The sequence below is a fragment of the Aspergillus mulundensis genome (genome assembly GCF_003369625.1).
Source record: "Aspergillus mulundensis strain DSM 5745 chromosome Unknown scaffold_3, whole genome shotgun sequence".
NCBI classification, from domain to species: Eukaryota; Fungi; Ascomycota; class Eurotiomycetes; order Eurotiales; family Aspergillaceae; genus Aspergillus; species Aspergillus mulundensis.
Genome location: NW_020797891.1, coordinates 480,067 through 497,851, shown reverse-complemented (window position 1 = coordinate 497,851; position 17,785 = coordinate 480,067). Strand labels below are relative to the sequence as shown.

General features: G+C 51.6%; 3 protein-coding genes across 3 annotated transcripts; 1 reads left to right on the top strand and 2 right to left on the bottom strand.

Annotated features, from left to right (window-relative positions):
• Nucleotides 1-1,534: 1,534 nt before the first annotated feature.
• Nucleotides 1,535-6,242, bottom strand: DSM5745_03953 (uncharacterized protein; the record flags this gene model as incomplete). Its single annotated transcript, XM_026745969.1, has 9 exons — nucleotides 1,535-3,106; nucleotides 3,161-3,352; nucleotides 3,407-3,490; nucleotides 3,545-3,646; nucleotides 3,701-5,118; nucleotides 5,187-5,282; nucleotides 5,338-5,433; nucleotides 5,489-5,584; nucleotides 5,639-6,242. 9 exons carry the CDS (start codon nucleotides 6,240-6,242, stop codon nucleotides 1,535-1,537), a joined length of 4,260 nt encoding a protein of 1,419 aa, XP_026604965.1.
• A 4,177-nt stretch (nucleotides 6,243-10,419) lies between these two features.
• DSM5745_03952 (uncharacterized protein) lies at nucleotides 10,420-11,199 on the top strand (the record flags this gene model as incomplete). The annotated part of the gene is made up of 1 exon (XM_026745968.1): nucleotides 10,420-11,199. The coding sequence occupies one exon, from the start codon at nucleotides 10,420-10,422 to the stop codon at nucleotides 11,197-11,199; it is 780 nt and encodes a 259-aa protein (XP_026604964.1).
• Nucleotides 11,200-13,687: 2,488 nt separating this feature from the next.
• DSM5745_03951 (uncharacterized protein) lies at nucleotides 13,688-14,905 on the bottom strand (the record flags this gene model as incomplete). The annotated part of the gene is made up of 1 exon (XM_026745967.1): nucleotides 13,688-14,905. The coding sequence occupies one exon, from the start codon at nucleotides 14,903-14,905 to the stop codon at nucleotides 13,688-13,690; it is 1,218 nt and encodes a 405-aa protein (XP_026604963.1).
• Nucleotides 14,906-17,785: the final 2,880 nt, after the last annotated feature.

Here is a 17,785-nt window from a genome sequence, read left to right as displayed (position 1 = left end):
CTATCACCCTTTACTCCGGTCTACTCTGAAAGCTAGAGACTACAAGAGCACCAAGTACCAAGCTAAGCTAAGACGTCCATTACCTCTGACCTAGTATGGCAGTTCAGGCTGGTATCTAAGTTAGGATATTCATCTGCCAACTCTCTTTCTCAATACATGAAAACACTGCAGATTGTCAGAATATCCAACAACAAACGCGCGCAAAAGAATAACAGATTCAACTCCTTCCACCTTACAATACCAATGCACGACGTCTTAAGACCCTTTGGTGTATGGCCGGCCAAAGCTTCAAACTCTCGCGCGAAGAAGACCAGAGTAAAAATGAATTTTCTTGGTTGATTTGCATTTTCGAGTTTTTTTTCCTTCGATTTTATGATTTTTGGTTATGTTTTTGTTGTGCGATTTGTGGTTTTGCGATTTTTTTTTGGTTGCTTTGAATTTTCGAGTTTTTTTGTTCGGTGTTTCGTGGTGTTCGAATTTTTCCCCCCCGGAGGGCTTTTGCATTTTATGCCTTTTCTTGCTTGTTTTCGGTAGCAGATTGTGCACCGGTTGTGGTGGATGGATCTCGAATTCAATCTCTCGATGTGTGGATGCGGATGTTTGTGTTTGTGTGTGGAGAGCCCAGCGCAGCGACAACACGATTTGACAAGTCCCTCGGCAGTAGAAGAAGCATTGTTTCTCCGCATTGTGGAAGGAGCGGCAATGCCATAAGAATAAAAGCATGAAGAGCCGTACTTGAAAAGGATTGTCAGTCATCGTACATTGCGCAAAGTGACAGAGAGAAAAGTGGAAGCTCGTTGATGGGATAATGTGAGCGGAGATGAGGAGATGTCCGACAAGGTGTCCAACAAGTAAGGCGCCTCGACTGAAGAAGAGCAGAGTAAGAATGACTTTTTTTGGGTTGTTTTGCGTTTTGATGTTTTTTTTTGTTGCGCGTTTTGTGGTTTCGCGAGTTTTTTTTGAGAGGGCTGTGAAATTCATGCGTTGTGTTGCCCTTTTTGCCAGCAAGTTGTTGTGTTTTTTTTGTGGAGCTTTGCATTTTCTGCGTTTTTTTGGGCTTTCAGGTACGAAGAGTTAAAGATGCATGTTAATCGCATGAGATGAGGTAAGAGTTGTTCAACGAGTAAGACGAAATAGCCGTAGTGTTTGTGATACAGTGCCGCAGTCGCCATCGCCATCGCCATCGCCCCAGCCGTAGTATGATTCGTACCCACCAGCCGAACCAAATCCCTTATACCGAACTACCGAGTCCAACGAGGTGAGCAGCCACCTCTCGCCAGGTATTGAACAAGACACAGACGGGCGTCCCCGTCCGCATCTTGCCACCAAGACACAAACAGGCGTCCCCGTCTGCATCTTGGCACCCAGCGAGATTCGACAAAGGCATAAACAGGCGTCCCCGTCATGCCTTGTCTATTGGATCGCGTCCAGCTCGTTGGTCTCGGAGTCAGTAGTAGGGGATTCAGGTTTCCTGGGAGAAAGGTAGTGGAGTAAGTGTTATCCGGTTGGTGGGAGGCGTGGCAGACTGGGTGTGCTAGTAGAGACGCGGGTCGGCGGGGGCTTCAGGGCCAAAAGAGCCAAAGGCGAAATCGGAGTCTTGGACTTGAACCACAAAGCCGCTGAAGATGCTAGTGTCCAAAAAGCCGCTGAAGATGTCAGGGAGTCCGTGAGCGGGGGGTTGTGGGTTCGAGGCGAGGGGATGGGAGGGACTCTCTGTCTGTCGATGGGCACCGACGGTCCCAGATGGAGCGGTGTGCTCGGAGTCCTCGTAGCTGGGCTCCTGCGTATCTTCTGCCGCCAGGGGTGGAGAGGCCGGCCAGAGATTTAGAGGGGCGCGAGGAGGAGAATAAGTAGGGGAAGTAGGCCCGGCATCATTTGCCGGGGTACTAGATCGGCTCGCATCCTCATAGATGACGAACCTAGACCCATCTTCAGATCCATGATCAGCCCCAGTGGCAGAACCGTTCTCGGAGGGAGCGCTGCCCGAGGACTCGCCGTCGGATGAGACGGTGATTGCGTCGTCGGAAGTCAAACCGGACCGTCCCTCAGCTCCAATCTGGGCTCCAATCTCCGGTCCGACATTCTCATACCAAGGATCAACTTCATAATCCGGCATCGACGGGGAAGCGTTGTAAGTATCACGAAGGCCCTTGTCAAACTCGTCCTGGAGCTCCTGAAACCTGAAGACGTTACCGGGAGGAGGGCATCCTTGCCTCATCTGATAATACCCCAGTACAAATGCACGCTCAAGCGCATCATCTGGAAACTCGCGGTTTCGAACGGCCGCTGTGTATTCATTCTGGATTTCCACTGCTTCGGCACGGAAAGTTCGTCGGATAGGCGAAGCGCGGAATTCCTCGGTGTGCTCAGGCAGCGGGAAATCGGATTCGCCAGCGGGACGAGCACCTGGGCTGAACAAAACGTGTCCCGAATTATCAGTGCCGCGGGGTGAACGGTCCTCAAAGTTCTTTGGGGAAACGTTTCGTCCTTGTCCTTCCAGCTCCTCAGAGCCAAAAGCGTCTCCAAGTGTGCGCTTGGGAGAGGAAGACGAATCACGGCGTATTTCTGAAAGAGGACGCGCTAAACCCGCATGTCCGGCATTGATGGAGCCGCGCGGGGAACGGTTGCGGGAGAGGTTGGGTGTCACGTTTCGGCCCTGGTTGCTATCCGAGTCTGAGTCCGCGTCGGACTCGTCGTCCCAGATATCCTGGAGCGGACGTTTAACGGGGCGGGTGGGACGGAGACAAGGCTTTGCGGCCGGTGAGATGTTCGGTTGAGCGCTATCCAATGCTGGCGAGAGTGATGAAGATACCGCGACAGGCGCGTTGTTCTCATTGTTTGAGTCCGCAGCTGCTGACGAAGTAGAAGGCAGAGAGATGGTCTCGTCACCATCAGGGACAAACAAGGGCGAAAAAGGCGCTGCGACAGGCGCATTATTCTCCTTGTCGGAATCGTTGTCCGAGGATGATGTAGAAGAAGAAGAACGAGATGAGGTCACTCTAGGGTTTGTATCGTCCGCAGAAGTCGTATCCGGTCTGGTGGCTCGGCCATTCTCTTGCTGCTCAATGGCTCGCGAGAGTTCTTCGATACGTTGATGAAGAACGGGCTGAGAATGATCGTTAGTAAGAACGGTCAACGATGGAATCTAAAAACCACTCACGTCCTGGTTGTTTGGCCCGTTTGTGTAAGCCGTTTGTACGGCGACCCAAAGCTCGGTGCATAGAGCGCTCTTGTGGCCAGCGTGCTCTTCATCTCCGGAGAGAGGTCCAACATTTGACTCAGAGGAGGCAAATTCAACCGCATCGCGATTTTTGATTACTCGTTGGGTAACCTCAACTGCATCGAGAAAACTCTGCGACTGAGTGTTAGGAGAAACATTCAAACTCGGCGAGGTCGGATAACTCACCTCAGCATCGTGGACAACATATCCATCCTCCTGGTCACGATCCTTCAGCGCTTGCAAATTATCCGCAAGTTCATTGAGAATACGCTGCGATTGAATGTTAGAAAAAACATTCAGATTCGACGAGTTTGGAAAACTCACCTGAATGTCGGATACATATGCTTCAATTGTCTGCGTGGATTCAGACTCATCATTGCGATCCTTTATCGCTTGTAAGTTATCCGCAACTTCGCCGAGAATGCGCTGGGACTGGGTGTTAGGAGAAGCAATGAGATTCGGCGAGGTCAGAAAACTCACGTCAACGTCGGAGACAACATTTCCTTCAACTGCCCGCGAGGATTCAGGTTCCGGCGCACCGGATCGGTGAAAGAGTGCGAGGTCCACATCGCGTAGAGTGATGCCTCCTCCATTGGAATTGGGCTCTGGGGTCCCGAAAGTGGGAAAGACAGGATCGTACCCGCGCGAGAGAGGCCGGCTCACGTTTGGAGGTGGAGAAGGAGAGCGATGCTCTGGACTCTCGAACCTGAGAAAGACAGGATCGCACCCGCGCCAGAGAGGCCGGTTCAAATTTGGAAGGGGAGAAGAGGAAGAGTCACGCGGAGGAGAACCATCAAGACCAAGCGATGTCAAAACCTGACCGAAGCTGTCAGATGCGACATCTCCTGAGCCGCTGCCATTGCGCTCTGGAGTCGCCGAGATCGGACCAAAGTGAGAGCTTGACACAGACTCATCAGATCGGTCGATTTGTCCAGCTAACTGCGATGTGGGCGAACCAGGGGCTGTAGATGGCTCATAAGCGGACTCTTTCAGCCAATCTCCCAAATGCAGTTCAGGCAACGTGGAGCGGCCAACGGTTACCGAGGAAGAAGTGGCACTAAAGTCAAACGTCTGTAAGGTGGGCGAGGGGGTGCTGACTTGAGGCGCCGCCGTAAGATCAAGAGTAGGAAGATCAATAGTGGCGAGAGGCTGGTCCGATGTAGGAGACACCGAGCGACGGCGGGAAAAGGCCCGTCGGAAAAGGGCAGCCTGGTATGGAGTGCGGCGAGGCTGAGGCCAAGAAGAGCGACGCAGGCGGGCCGAGCCGACAGCTGCGGCAGTGGAGTCTGGGTCTGGGGTTCCATGCGGAGAAGTGTTGGCTCGGTGCTTGGCGGCCACGTTGCGATCGTCCACAGTATTAAACTGATCCAGGAAGTGTTGGAGTTCACGCTTCTGTCCGTGCGGTTGAGGGGAAGGTTGAGGGGAGGAGAGGGGAGGATCAAAGTTCACTCCATCATCGGACGCGTTGGAATAGATCACGAAGTCATGGTTTGCTTCGTTGATGTGGGCGGAGGTTCCATCAACGCCAGTCTGGGTAGCAGGATGGTTGTTCCGTGCTACAGAAGACGAATCCGCCATATCGCCGTAGATCAGTCTGTTGCCTTCGCGGATATGAACAGTTTCCATGTGGGCGATCCATGAGTCACCATCCGAGTCTTTGCTTCGGTCCGACATTGCATCGAAACCTGGATCGGCGACTTGCTGGTTGTTGTGTTCCGCGGCCACCCAGCGAGTGGTGGGGATTCTCGGACCAAGACCTCGAATGAACTCATCTAGGGCACTTGTGCGGGCGGGTGCGGGTGGGTTGTAGTCCGAGGCGTAGTCGGACAACTCATCGTCGGCTTCCTCTGCAGTATGCGAGGAGGTCGACGAGGGAGAAGGGGCAGGTTCGTCGCGTTCTGATCCAATACCTTCGTCAGTTACCATCATTGTAATCTAGTTCAGGAAAGCTTCGCGTTAGACGTACCAAACTCCGACTTGATTCTGACAGGAGTGTTCTCATTTTTGTCGTCGGACATGGGGTCATCAGTGATTTCCACCGGAGTGTTAGGAGTGTCCTCGTCTGCGACATAGTCAGTCATCTGGATCTCCCGAGCGGCGAGCATGGCGAGACAAACCGAACTCAACCTTAATTGTGACAGGAGTGCTCTCATCGTTATCGTCGGACATGGGGTCATCAGTGATTTCCACCGAAGTGTTAGGAGTGTCCTCTTCTGCGACATAGTCAGTCATCTGGATCTCCCGAGCGGCGAGGATGGCGAGACATACCGAACTCAGCCTTGATGGTGACAGGAGTGTTCTCATCTTTGTCGTCGGACATGGTGTGATCAGTAATCTCCACCGAAGTGTTAGGAGTGTCTTCATCTGGAGATGGTCAGCTATCTGGATCTCCCGAGCGGCGAGAATGGCGAGACTTACCAATGTCCGAGTCAATGAGAATAGTGTCGCTATTCGTAGAGTCATTGCCCGGCTTGTCATCAGCTGCTTCAGCAGCGTCACGAGCCAGGTTAACTTTGAATGCAAGCGCAGGCATAGCACCTTGGAAGCGAGCCATGGCGTCAAGCGGAGAGTGCTGGTAACCATCGCCCGCGAAGAGCACATTCGATCCTTGATTGTAGGAACGCCTCCAATAAAGCTTCCAGATGTCTCCGTCCGGACCAGTCAGATCAGCGAGGCGCCTCATGCTAAGAAGAATGCCACTGTCCATCCGAGCAATAATCACTCGGGCGTTGCGGGCGCTGGAACCAGGGTTGTGGGTGAGGTCAGTGAGGTAGGCATGCAGAGAGTCAACGTTAGTCCAGATCAAATCAATGCATTCGTTCAAAACGGTCAGTCCAGCCTGGTCGATGAGGAATTGGGAGGCAGTGGCGAAGATCTTGAGCCAGTCCTTGTACAGGGTGAAGAACTCTTCGACGTTGGAGAAAGTGCTGTAGGCGTGGACGATGTTGAGCAGGACGATGCAGCGGACCATCATCTGAGCGATGTCCATTGCACGGGGAAGAAGGTGCTTGGAGTTCTCCATTTTGAATACAGGTATTCGCAAGGAAGAACACTTTGCACGAAAAAGGCTTTGAGGGAAAGAGATAGATAGCAGAAGCTGAAGGATGTCTGTTAGGACAGCAGGGAGCGAAATAAAGAGGTACCGATCGGTGGAGGGGAAAGGGAAGAGAACGAAGTGTTCGGACAAAGTGGGCGATTAAATACTGGGGGCGAAAAGTCTGGGAGGAGTCTGGGAGCAGCCTGGGGGAGTAACACTTCGAGTGAAGGAGAGTGACTGGACTGGGCGCCTTCCTCGATTCTGGCCAATCACAGCGCGAGCTGGCCCACCCGCAACCTATTTCCGCGCAACGCGCTCAGTGAGCACATTTCGCGTGTTTTCCTGATCTCAGCTGGTCATTGGCTTTGTGCGCGAAGAGGGGCAGAGGCGGCGTGATCTCAGACAGTCGCGCGCGCTGGGGATCCCGGGGTCGGATTCGGCGGAGGGGTGATCTACGTAGCTTCCTCACAAAAGACATCTTCGTCGCTTTTTCCGCTGACGATAGCCTGTTTAGTCTGGCGTAGATAATCCTTCTCAACCAACCTCAGTAGATGCTCGTAGTGCCCCCTCACTTCGCCAGATCTGCCAGAAATTTCCCCCCGCTGTAGCCATCATTCGCAGCCGAATGCTAGACGCGCCTTCACTGACGCTGACAGTGCTTTGAGACATTGGCATCGTGTTCGGCGCTCGTTTAAGCACTCTTCTTGTCCTGCGCGCAACGTTAGATCTTTCGGTGCTGCCACCAGATGGACGCGCACCCCGCATCAGGAGGAGATTGACTCCTGGGAATCATCCGCACGAGTAGACTTGACGGCTCTGACAGTGAAAGCTGACTTAGGGATGCATCTTGCAGTTCTCACCAATTGCTAAGTACACGCGAATCATGTCCAAGTTAACCCAGACTCACCAGGGCCGTAGCGGAGTGTCTTGATAAGCCTCAAGCGTTGAGGAAATTTTGCCCCCTTGAAATCCCTATACCCCACCCGCGTAGAGTAGGCCGTAAAAGAACTCAAGTCTTCAAACCAAGGCTTCAGCGTCTAGTATCTACCAAAGAGGTAATAGGAAATTCGCCGATTTAAGTAGACCACCAAATTAAAAATGAATAAATTCTTCTCCCTTAACGCGAACCAAAGCAAGGTAGCCGCTCTCTGCGGATTCCACCTCGCTCCCTGGTCCAAAAAGCCCCGATCCTTATCAATTCATCGCACCTCTCCGCTTTCCAGAACTCCTTGTATGATCGATATGCCAGCGAGTACTGAGGTTCTCCGCGGTAGGGTAGGCAAACTCAGACGTGGACCTCTGACGGCTTCAGAAGCTCTGACCGGGCAGTCATTCCAGGGAGTGGGGAGAGGTTTGGATCAGACGTTGTTCCATTTAGTTGGGAGGGATAGAAACAGGAACGCAGGTGCTTCATCGGCCCTCAAGATCTAGGGAGAGAGAAAGAACGTCATCTTGAGCCCTGAGATTGGGGAGAGTTGAATCCGACAAGAGGTACCTTACTCACTAAAGGGTTTGAGCTCCGCGTGTTTGGCGGGTGCGATGAGAAGAATGCGGAAAAGGGATAAGCCAGTGACGCTTCCACGGACGCAAGAGGTTCAGAAGGTAACGCAGGGAAAAATGATCGTTGTAATGCCAGGGCACTTGAGCAGAGGGATATTTGGCCGTACGTGAATCGCAGGATCAAACAGCGAATAGATACCTGGAAGCAGACCAAAAGCGTTAGCATAGCTTCGCCATTTAGAGGGGTCAATAAGATGTAACATTCATCTCAGATCAGCCGGGAAAGCCGCGCGCGGCAAAGTTGAATCGCAGACCACTGCGCGGAGCTAGGACAGTAGGCGAAAAAGGCGAAGATGCTCGGGGGCTCTGGGATCTCAAAAGACGGCAAACAGAGAAGATTAGCTCGCTTTCCGTACCTTGAGGCTAGGTAAACTACCCAGGGAAATTGGCAGCGAAATTGGCAGCGAAATTGGCAGCGAAATCGCATTGAATCTTGGCCAGTACATTACTTACCTTGACTATGCAGCCGGCGTAGAACGGTGGGAGGCCGAACCGTGCTTTAGACTCGCAGGTGGTGGCCTTCATCGTGGAAATCCAACGGCAGGCCACCGGAAGACCCTTGATCTATTTCTGCGGCGTTAACCATTCCGAACGTTCGCGGCAGCGTCGCAAGGTCTGAGTGCATCGCGGCGCTGAATGTTTGGGTTGCTGCAACCCCGACGGACAATAGGCGGCAGTGCGTTTTCCACAAGCGCAAAGGAGGTAGTGATTGACAGAACCTAAGGGACGGCTGCGCATATAATGCAGCGCGCAGCGGACGAAGTCGCGAAGTCACCATCTCTCCGTACCCCGACTGCACACTAAGCTTGAGAGACAGTCAGAACTCGCAGTTTCGAGCTGGTCACGCAAATCGGGAGATGGCGCTGGAAGGTCTATACCTGACAGCGACAGATCTGGGCGCTTCGCGGGCCGCAAAGGGAATCATGATGAGAGGGGATCGATCGGGGTGCTGGAGGCGCTTGAATGGTCGGCGCGGTAGCGGGGGGGTCGGGCCTCTCCGAAATGGGCGAGATACGTTCGCTGAGCAAGGGGAAGGTGTTGGAGGTGGGAATTGGAATAGGAGAATACGTTGCGGCCGTTTGATGCCTCTTTCGCGCTTGTGTTTGCAGCGGGCGGGTTGACTTTTGCGGGGAAATTCAGAGCGCACCGAGTGCAGAGCAACGACGGATTGGAATGGACCCTGGAGAACTGATAGTTGGCGTTTCAGGAGAGCAAGAAAGGTAGCCAATTGCAGCTCCATGTGCATGTCCCTCAAAATAGTCAGAATATGAGCACAGCCTGCCCATGTAGGGTTGTTGCTGCGTGCCGAGAAAAATGCAGAGTCAGAGAGTCGCCAGCCAGTCACGTGGCGATAAGAAGGCAGCGTGGGGATATCGGAGCTGGCCGTACCCCCAGCACGGGGCTGATAACGGCGAACTTTGATTTTCCAGCCTCGCTAGTCATTAATATGGGCGATCTGAATTTCGGCTTATCGCGATCTCAGGATAAGCCAAATGTACGCACTACGTTTTGCGGACACGCCGACCACCATGCACCAGATCCAGAGGGCAAAGTACGGCAAGAATAGATTTTATTTCACTTAGTACAAGAGCTTGGAGACATGTTGATAGCTTTGACAAGGCAGCGGTATCCGTCCTTGCCCTGTACATGCGCGAATGAAGAGGCACTGCTGAAGATATCAGAACGGCCTCTTTGCCTGCTGTCCCGCGAGCGACTATGCGCATCGCCTTGGAAGTCTAGAATCGCCCTAAATACTCCAGATCACTTTCAGGTTCTACTATTGGAACACTAGACAGTCTTGACAGTGAGTTGTCCCTCAGTGCCTGGAGGCAACAGCACGCTTCATTCCACGAGCGTCGCGAGGGAAGCCGTTCTTGTGCCAGTTCAGCATTTCTGTCAGTACACATTTCATTTGGCCCTTAGGAAACAGGTTTCATCAGCTTAATGGAGTTATTATATGCTGGTACCAGGCAGGGTGCATGCTGAGAATTCTCCAATGCACAGTGAATCCTTATGTCATGGTAGCAACACAAGTCTCGCTCAAGTCAGCCATCCTGGCTCTCCTACAACCTTTACTTGACAGGAGCCTTTTTATTTTTTCTATCATCTTGGACATCAGAGCAGACATACCCCTTTGAACGCACGCGAGAAGGTAGAGATGCTGATGCCTTGGCCACCGCTGTCTGGAAGCTATCTTGACTCCCGAGCTTCCATAAACCTCTTCACTATCCTGGACATCTCTCAGTGCACCAGTATTCACAAGGCCAACTTCAATTTATGAGAGTCATTCGGAGTGCAGAATAGCTAAAGCCTCACCGCTCCTCACCTTCTAAACACTCCTTTCCATCGCGACGTTTTCAATTTTCAGCTTTCCCTTCCTCAACCATCTCTGCTTCATCCCTGCGACCACCTACTATCAAATCGAGTACAAAACTTCCATCCAAATCAATTCCTTTGCCTCTTCTGACACTACTTTCTTCAGCGCTTAGAAGCTTACAGCTCACCGCCGAGAGAACAAGCCAGCCTCGAAACCAAACCGAACCGTCAACGCGCACACCGTCCTCCCTCCTCCAAACCCTCGATCCCCCGCGAACACGCAAAAATGCCTGCCTCCCTCTTCTCAAAGCTCCACTCGATGGTGACCTCGAACGTCCCATCATCCGGATGCTCAACCAAAACCCTCACGCAGACCGTCGCCGCGATACCGGGAAAGCTCTTTTCGACGCTTCGCTCGATCATACCCATACCCATACCCTCGTACCATACGCCGCAGCCGCGGTATGAGATCAAAGGCCCACTGTGCGCAACAATTCCGGGCGACCATGATGTCGCTGTGACCATTGAACAAGGAATTCGCATCAAGTCGCTTATGAAGGGCGCGGAGGCGATGTATGACCACAACAAAGAGAAAATCCCCTTTGATGTTGACTCCATCACGAAAGACTTCCATCGCTTTGAGGAATGGGGGTTCATGGTGGGTCTGCATGAAGCGGCTAACACCACAACGGATCATGAATACAATACATCCTACCGTCTCTCGAGACGCGGGAAGAATTTACAGAGAGCCTTGGAAACAGGCGAGGAGCGGTACTTTATCCATCACCTGCAGCGCCTCGAGGATAGGGTGATCCGAATGGTAACCGAGCTGGTCTCGCTGGAGAGTGGCGTGCCGTTTGAAAAGTTAAAAACGCACATGGAGTTTTCTATCAGAGAGGTTTCTATTGCCATTGATAAGGTCGTGACGTGGCGATTTGGTGATGATGATGATGACAAAGATGATGAAGATGAGGAGTTCTTCGATGTTGCGTCGGTCGCGACCGAGCTTGAGGAGGAAGTTCTTGTTACGGAGATGGATGCGTTCGAGCAGTGGGTGCCTGTTTAGAATTGGGCCTTTGGATAACTGCGCTGTTTTGCAGATGTTTGGTTTGAGGTTCAAGGGAATACAATCGGCTATTTACTTTAGGTGTTTTGGAAAGGAATTGGGATTAGATTTACATGGATACCTGGGCTTTGGTGTTTTGGGTGAAATTATAGGGATATAAGCTACCAGGCAGGACTTGAAAGAAAATCCAATGAGAGATTAGCATTAGCAATAGGTCTTGATTAGAACTGACCCCGGTATTCTATTTTTTATTATTTCGCCCTTATTCTCATTCTCGTGTCAAGTCAACGGTCAACATCTCGATATGGAGTCTGCATGCTAGACCATCGACACAGCCCCGAACTACCCCTTTAAAATATCTATGGTCGCTATCACGTCCCGTTTCTTCGCCCAGACCATTCGCAAACGTTTGAACTACCCGTGCATGGATTTCCTTATCCAGAACCTGAGGTGTCCTCGGCCTGCTCTGGAATTATGAATTCGATCGCGTTTCTCGCCGGTGTAGCCTTTGTCTTCTCCATATCGGCCTCACCCATCCACTTTACTTGCTGTTCGGTCCTCTTTCTCGTGCTTAGTAGGAGCTTTTAAACCCTGACGCAAGTCTCAGTACAAGGTGGATAGAATGGAATCGTTCGGGTCGATGTGTCGCTCACTCTGTGAGAGTCAAATCTTCCAGAGTTATGGTGAGATTCGGGATCGAATCCCTCGAGTACGTATATCCGGCTCCGTTTACCAGATCTAACGCCCTTCTATTTACCCGATTTATCTTGGTCCGTGAACTCAGAGGCCTTCACATATGGCTAGACTCGCTCGAGGCAGCAAGATAAAGGTTCCCGGCGACGAAGGATGAGGCGCCATATGGTTCAAGGGCAAAAGAGGGAAGGATAGGCACGGCAGGGAATTTATCATCTCGATCTAAAAGGCTGCGTGTAGAAAGTGAGTGTCAGCGGCGAAAGAGGACAGATTGGATGGGATGCCATCAGAACGAGACCCAACGATACCAAGTCGCCTGATTCCCCTTTTCTTTTCAATCCATCCCGACTCGCTAGAACGGCGACGTCATTCGAGAGCTTTTGCGCCGTCAAGAATCCCATCAGGAACAACCATTTGAAGACGGCACTTCGCCGGTAACTGCGCAGGACAGATGGGAGATCCGGAGTTCTGTACTCCCAAAAGGCATTGGCCGCAAATCAAAATCCATGGCTGACAGAGCCCTGGCGAGGCTCTCATCTCAAGCTTTACTCGGTGATCCTGAGGTCGGAAGTGCTGTCACTGGAGACCGATTATGGAGATGACTGCGGCAACGTCGGAGGACAATTCAATCGTACACAGTCCAGCGCGATCTCTTGGTTCTGGGCGGCTGTCCATCTAGACACGCAGAACACGATCTGGGTCACTCGACTTTGTCGGTTTTCGACCATGCTGGGAAATGGGGGAACGACAAAGTTGAGGGACAGTTCCCGATAACACCAACCGGTCAAGCCCGGGCTTCTTGACTTCTATTCCACTTCCTTTTGCTCAATGGCGGGCACTGGGGAATGAGGGTGTAGATCCGGGTCTAAGAAGAGCGTTTACTGCGATGACCGCAGGACTGTCCATGCAGTGCCTGAGTGATTCCCACTTCTGTCCGCTTGCACCTTTTCCTCTGACTGCCGCTATTCGGAGACCGCGTAGTAATGCCTTAAGTATTCTTTGTTGCACCGGGCTGTCAGGAGGTTGACTTGTCTCGCCGCATGGTATTCGGCAAATTCCCGGTCAAAGTTAATAGTCGTAAGGTAGTGTGTTGGTCGGGTCCGGAGTTTTTCATCATCGTAGTCAAGGTCGAGGGGCGGCGAAATAATGTCTCGCCGGCCGATAATAAGGAGCTTCTATCGTGGCTTTGAGTTTGTCCTTGAAAATGAGTTAGTCAATGAAAAAATAAATTCTTGGAATGGGTCGGTCTTCGAGGGGCGAGTGTTTGAAGAGAAGGGGAGGGGTTAAGGCAGAGGGGGATGGAACACATTTCTGAGGGAACCTCGATCACACCGCCCAGATAGTACCTATTCATCATCAGAGATGCAGCAACTCAGTCTAATCGTTCTCCGTGTCAATCAAAGTGTCGTAGGTGTCCTTTACGCTGCGGAAAGCCAATGCATGCTACCATAAGGTCCACTGTTTCCTTTGCTCTGCGCCGACCTGAAGCCACTTGAATTTCCTGAAGCTACGCGCTATAGAGAATGCTAAGTTAAGTGGACTCGATTGTTTGAATAACAAGTAACTTGTCCCAAGACACTGAAGTATCCAGAACGCCGCGGTATTGCCTTATTCCAACTCCGCAGCCATCTTGGTCTAAGCCAAGGGACATAAACGCGATTTGAAACTATGAAAGGACGATACAAAAGAAAAGAGTGTCTCGAGAGCTCAAGTGCAACACCGAACCCTCATCTGACATGACACCACAAGTTGTCGGGTACACAAAGTGGGAAAGAACAGGAAGAGAAGAAATGATCTAAACATCAACCCAGTCCTCATCCGCATCAGCAAGAGAAAGCCGATCAAAATCAGCAAAGATGTCATCAAAGTCCGCCTCGCCAGGCTCAACAAAGTCATACTCCTTCGCCTCGTTCGCCTTGTCGTGGATCGCCTTCATGAATGCCTCGCGCTTGGCCTTGTGTTCCGCGGTGATTTGAGCGAGCTCGGCCTTGCGTTTCTCGTCCAGAGCCTTCTGATCGGCTTCGAGCGCCGCCGCACGCTTGAGCTCATCCGCACGCTCCCGCTCCTTGACCTCCTCCGCATGCTTGGCGCGAATGTGTGCGCTGATGCTGCCGAGCTGCTTGGCGGCCTTCATGCTCTTGACTGAGTAAGGGGCAGGCGCAGCCGGAACAAGACCTTTGCGCTGCTGCTCAGCCTCATACATCTTGGCCTCCTTTGCGAACATGGCTTTTCTAGCGGCCTCATCGTCCTCCTGGCGCTTCAGCTCCTTGGCTTTCGCAATCGGGGTCATGGCGGGGTACTTCATGTCCAGGAGAATGTCCTCGTTGGAACGGTTGGTGCGTTCGGTGCCGGCGTTGATGGTTGAGACATACTCGTTGAATGACTTGTGGCCCTTGGCGTCCCAGTTCGGGGTCCACTCGTGCTTCAAGGGGCTTCCGGCGGTCGAGGGCAGAGCGGCGTGGCGATCGGGGAAGTTTGTGTATGCCTGCGCAGTGTCGATGAAGCCGAAGTGAAAGTTAGGGGAAGCAACTGCACCGTACTTCCGCTTCGCCTGGTCGTTCGAGAACTTGCCAGCCAGCTCGCGACGATTGTCCTGAAGCTGACCTTGGCCCTGGGGCTGGGTAGGTTTCTCATTTGCATTGGAGCTGGTGAGAAGCTTGATGACCACGAAGACGGATCCGAGATTGCGCTTGGTTGCGCGTTGCATCTCCTCGATGTCCTCGTTCTTGACGTGCTCGTAGTGGTTGAGGTTGTTGTCCAGGCGTTCGAGGTGAGTCTCCAGGCGCTGAACCCAGGTGGTGACCATTGGCTTGTTCGCGGTCTCGACCGTGGCCTTGTTGAACCACTGAGCGAAACGGTCAAAGTGATCGGTGACAACGCCGGAGTTGAGCTTCTGAGCCTTCAGTTTCTCGACGACAAGTCCCATGAGGAATTTGTTGCGGAGGCCGACGTCAGTCACCAGGTCGAAGGTCTCTTGCTCATTGGCGGTAGGTTTATGCACTGAGGCAGACATCTTCGATGATCAAGCGGTTCAACGAAAATGTCAAGAGAAACGTGTGGTTGGATTGGAAATCTGCGAGAGGGCAACTAATGTCAGTGCCTAACTGACTTGCCGATGATATAGGCAACTGGAAGGGAACTTACCTTTTGAAGAAAATTTGAGTTCAAAGGTGCTTGGGAAGGAGGCTGTTGATGATAGAGGAGAGAGGTGATGAAAAAAAAACTTCTGTTCTGGGGATGGGGGTTGACGGGCTTGATATAGCTGATTTCGAGCAGTCCAGGAGCCCAAGTGAATGTCATGAACACTAATACATTCATGTTGTCACGTTGTTTATCTCGGGCCACAGTTAGGAGTGCAGAAGCTGCTCCTGTTGCTCTCATTCTGTCACTTCAGCTGACGATTAAGCAACCAAGACGTGAGCCACTAAATTGAGTGGGGATCTTGCACCCCCTTGCGCACAGTTCCAAACCAAGTCGCCTATCTCTGACTCAACGCATTGTCTAGAGGGTTCCATGGTGCTAGGTTGCGAGCAGAATGTGAATTGCTGGCTGAGGGGTAAGAAAAATCAGATTGAACGAGGACCTTGGCGACGAAGCTTCAGAAACTCGGTAAGATACTCTTGCTCAGTTCGCTGCTGTCCTGACCATACTCGACGAGCCTTATGATTGATTACAAGCATCTGTTGTGGGCATTCTACGGCTGTCAAATTCGGCGGTCTCTTTTCAAGGCTGTCAACGTCCATTGCTCACTTGGTAATTTTCTGCAATCGGGTACTTCAGGCAGGTATTTAGAACGCAGCCATCATAGCGATGGCTGCAGTTTTTCACTAGCTTAGGACCTCGACGCCTTGACTTCTTTGGCTAATGCGCAAGCTTTCCATAGGTTTCCGATCGGCCCCTTGAGCTCTTCGAAGCCACCAGTATACCCGTTCATTGTCTGTAGCCCTTCAGAGCCTCCGCGCCATATACCGCTCGCAATTGTCCAATATTACTGGCAAAAGCCTTGTCCGGTCAATCGGACAGTTTGGAGGAACATAAGAAATAATGACGGGTTCCGCTATCCCGTAGGTTTGGAAGGCCTCAAGCTCCACTGAGTATCATGATTGCAAAACCTGCTCTCAGGTAAGGCTCGTTTTCCAAGTCATGGGGCACAGAAACATACGATCAAGGGCTTTCATCAAGCCGTTTTGAGAAGCTTTCGGTAGAAATAAAATTAGAGCATCAGGCAATAGACTCAAACATACACACTTGCGTTATGGGTATATACTTCATCCATTGTAGCAGGAGTAGGTATTATTATAAGGCTCTTGATGACTTTCGGAACCTTTAAGGTCCCCTGGTCTTCCCTCATATCATTGGGATTTGTTTTCCTTTTCATCGTGTTATTGTCGTAGAATATATATATCTGACTAAAGGAAATTGGCTTCAAAATCTGTTAACCAAATGCGTATGTATTAATGAATGTCAATTGACCAGTCAATGTCTACAGTTTGAAGTAAGAAATGTAGCTATTTTAAAGAAAGTAATACCTTGAAACAAGACAAATCTAAGAGCGCGACTTATAACACGGCTCTAACAGTGATTTGACCACTACAGCACGATGGAGCAGTGTTATTCAAGTTGCTAAACCCGCGTTGGCCTCCGATGATTCCCCTCCCTAGCAACCGCTTCTAAATTTCTGGGGCGTGCGCCCGGGCGATTATGCCGACAACGGACCCTGTATAGATCGCCGTATAGATCGCCTGCTCGCCGTTGAAATAAAGTTCCGGTGGGTAAGACAATCCCGCGTGGCCGTCCTCGGAGCGAGCCGCATCGGAGATTGCGTCCGCGAATGAGAGGCGGCCCGCGCGGTCTATAGTTCGGGGCGTGGAGGCTCGGCGCGGTCGAGTACAAATTGTAAACAGAGCGACATATCAACGATGGATGACCGAAGCATCGAGGATAATTGAGACAGAGGAGATCATTGATATTATCGGGAATCAAGTATGATGTCGAGAGTCTCAAACCTCGCTGTCGTCGCCTTGGAGCAACAGGCCCATTCCGCGGAGGCCGAAGAGGGCTTGTTGCCGAGCAGCCGAAAAGAGAAAACAGAATCAAGAGAGGAATGCGAGGAAGTCTTTGGAGAATTCGTATCAGAGGGTTCCTATTTTCGTTCGAAACTGCAGGGCCTGTTCAAGGCATGCGAAGCTTGAGGCCGAGGAGGGCAACGAGTACCCGTTGCATGTGCAGAACTCGGACTCCGCGGAGGTAGAACCAGTTCGAGGAACAAGGCGCCAGCTCCTGGAATCAATTAGCCAGTTGAGGGTGGATAAGGACGCACATTTCTTAGCTTTAGAGATTTTGCAGTTAAACCCCTCAAAAGATGCAGTACTTTTGTGTGCATGTAAGGCCATTGCCTCCAGTCATTGTCTCAGGGTTCGGCGACTCCTTATAGTTCTCATCCCATTAAGGCGCCTTGCGTAGATCTTTTGGTAAAAGCGAAGCGAGGTTGAAAACTGTGTAAAACTTGCAATAGAATCGTAAGAGGGCTCGCAGTTTCACTGGAGGCTTGGGAGAAGAAAGGCATCCCATGCCAACGCATGGATGGTTCGAAGGGAGCGTGAGTTGACCTTGTTTCCAGGTGGGAATGATTTCAATAGTGGTGATTCCAATGACTGCTTATAAGATATTAGGCCTTCTTTTCGTTATCCCCGGATCCAGGATGCGGACATGAGAGACACTGGCGGCCATACCTGATGGAAGATAGTGAGTAGTTCATAGCGGTAAAGCTGGGCTTTCATGCGAAGGGGAGCGAGTACCAGGAGACTCACGTGCTGTTGTCCGGTTCGATGCCCATCAAACATCAACGGGCGTCGCCCTGATGGTCTAGGTCACGCCCATGACAAGCAGACAG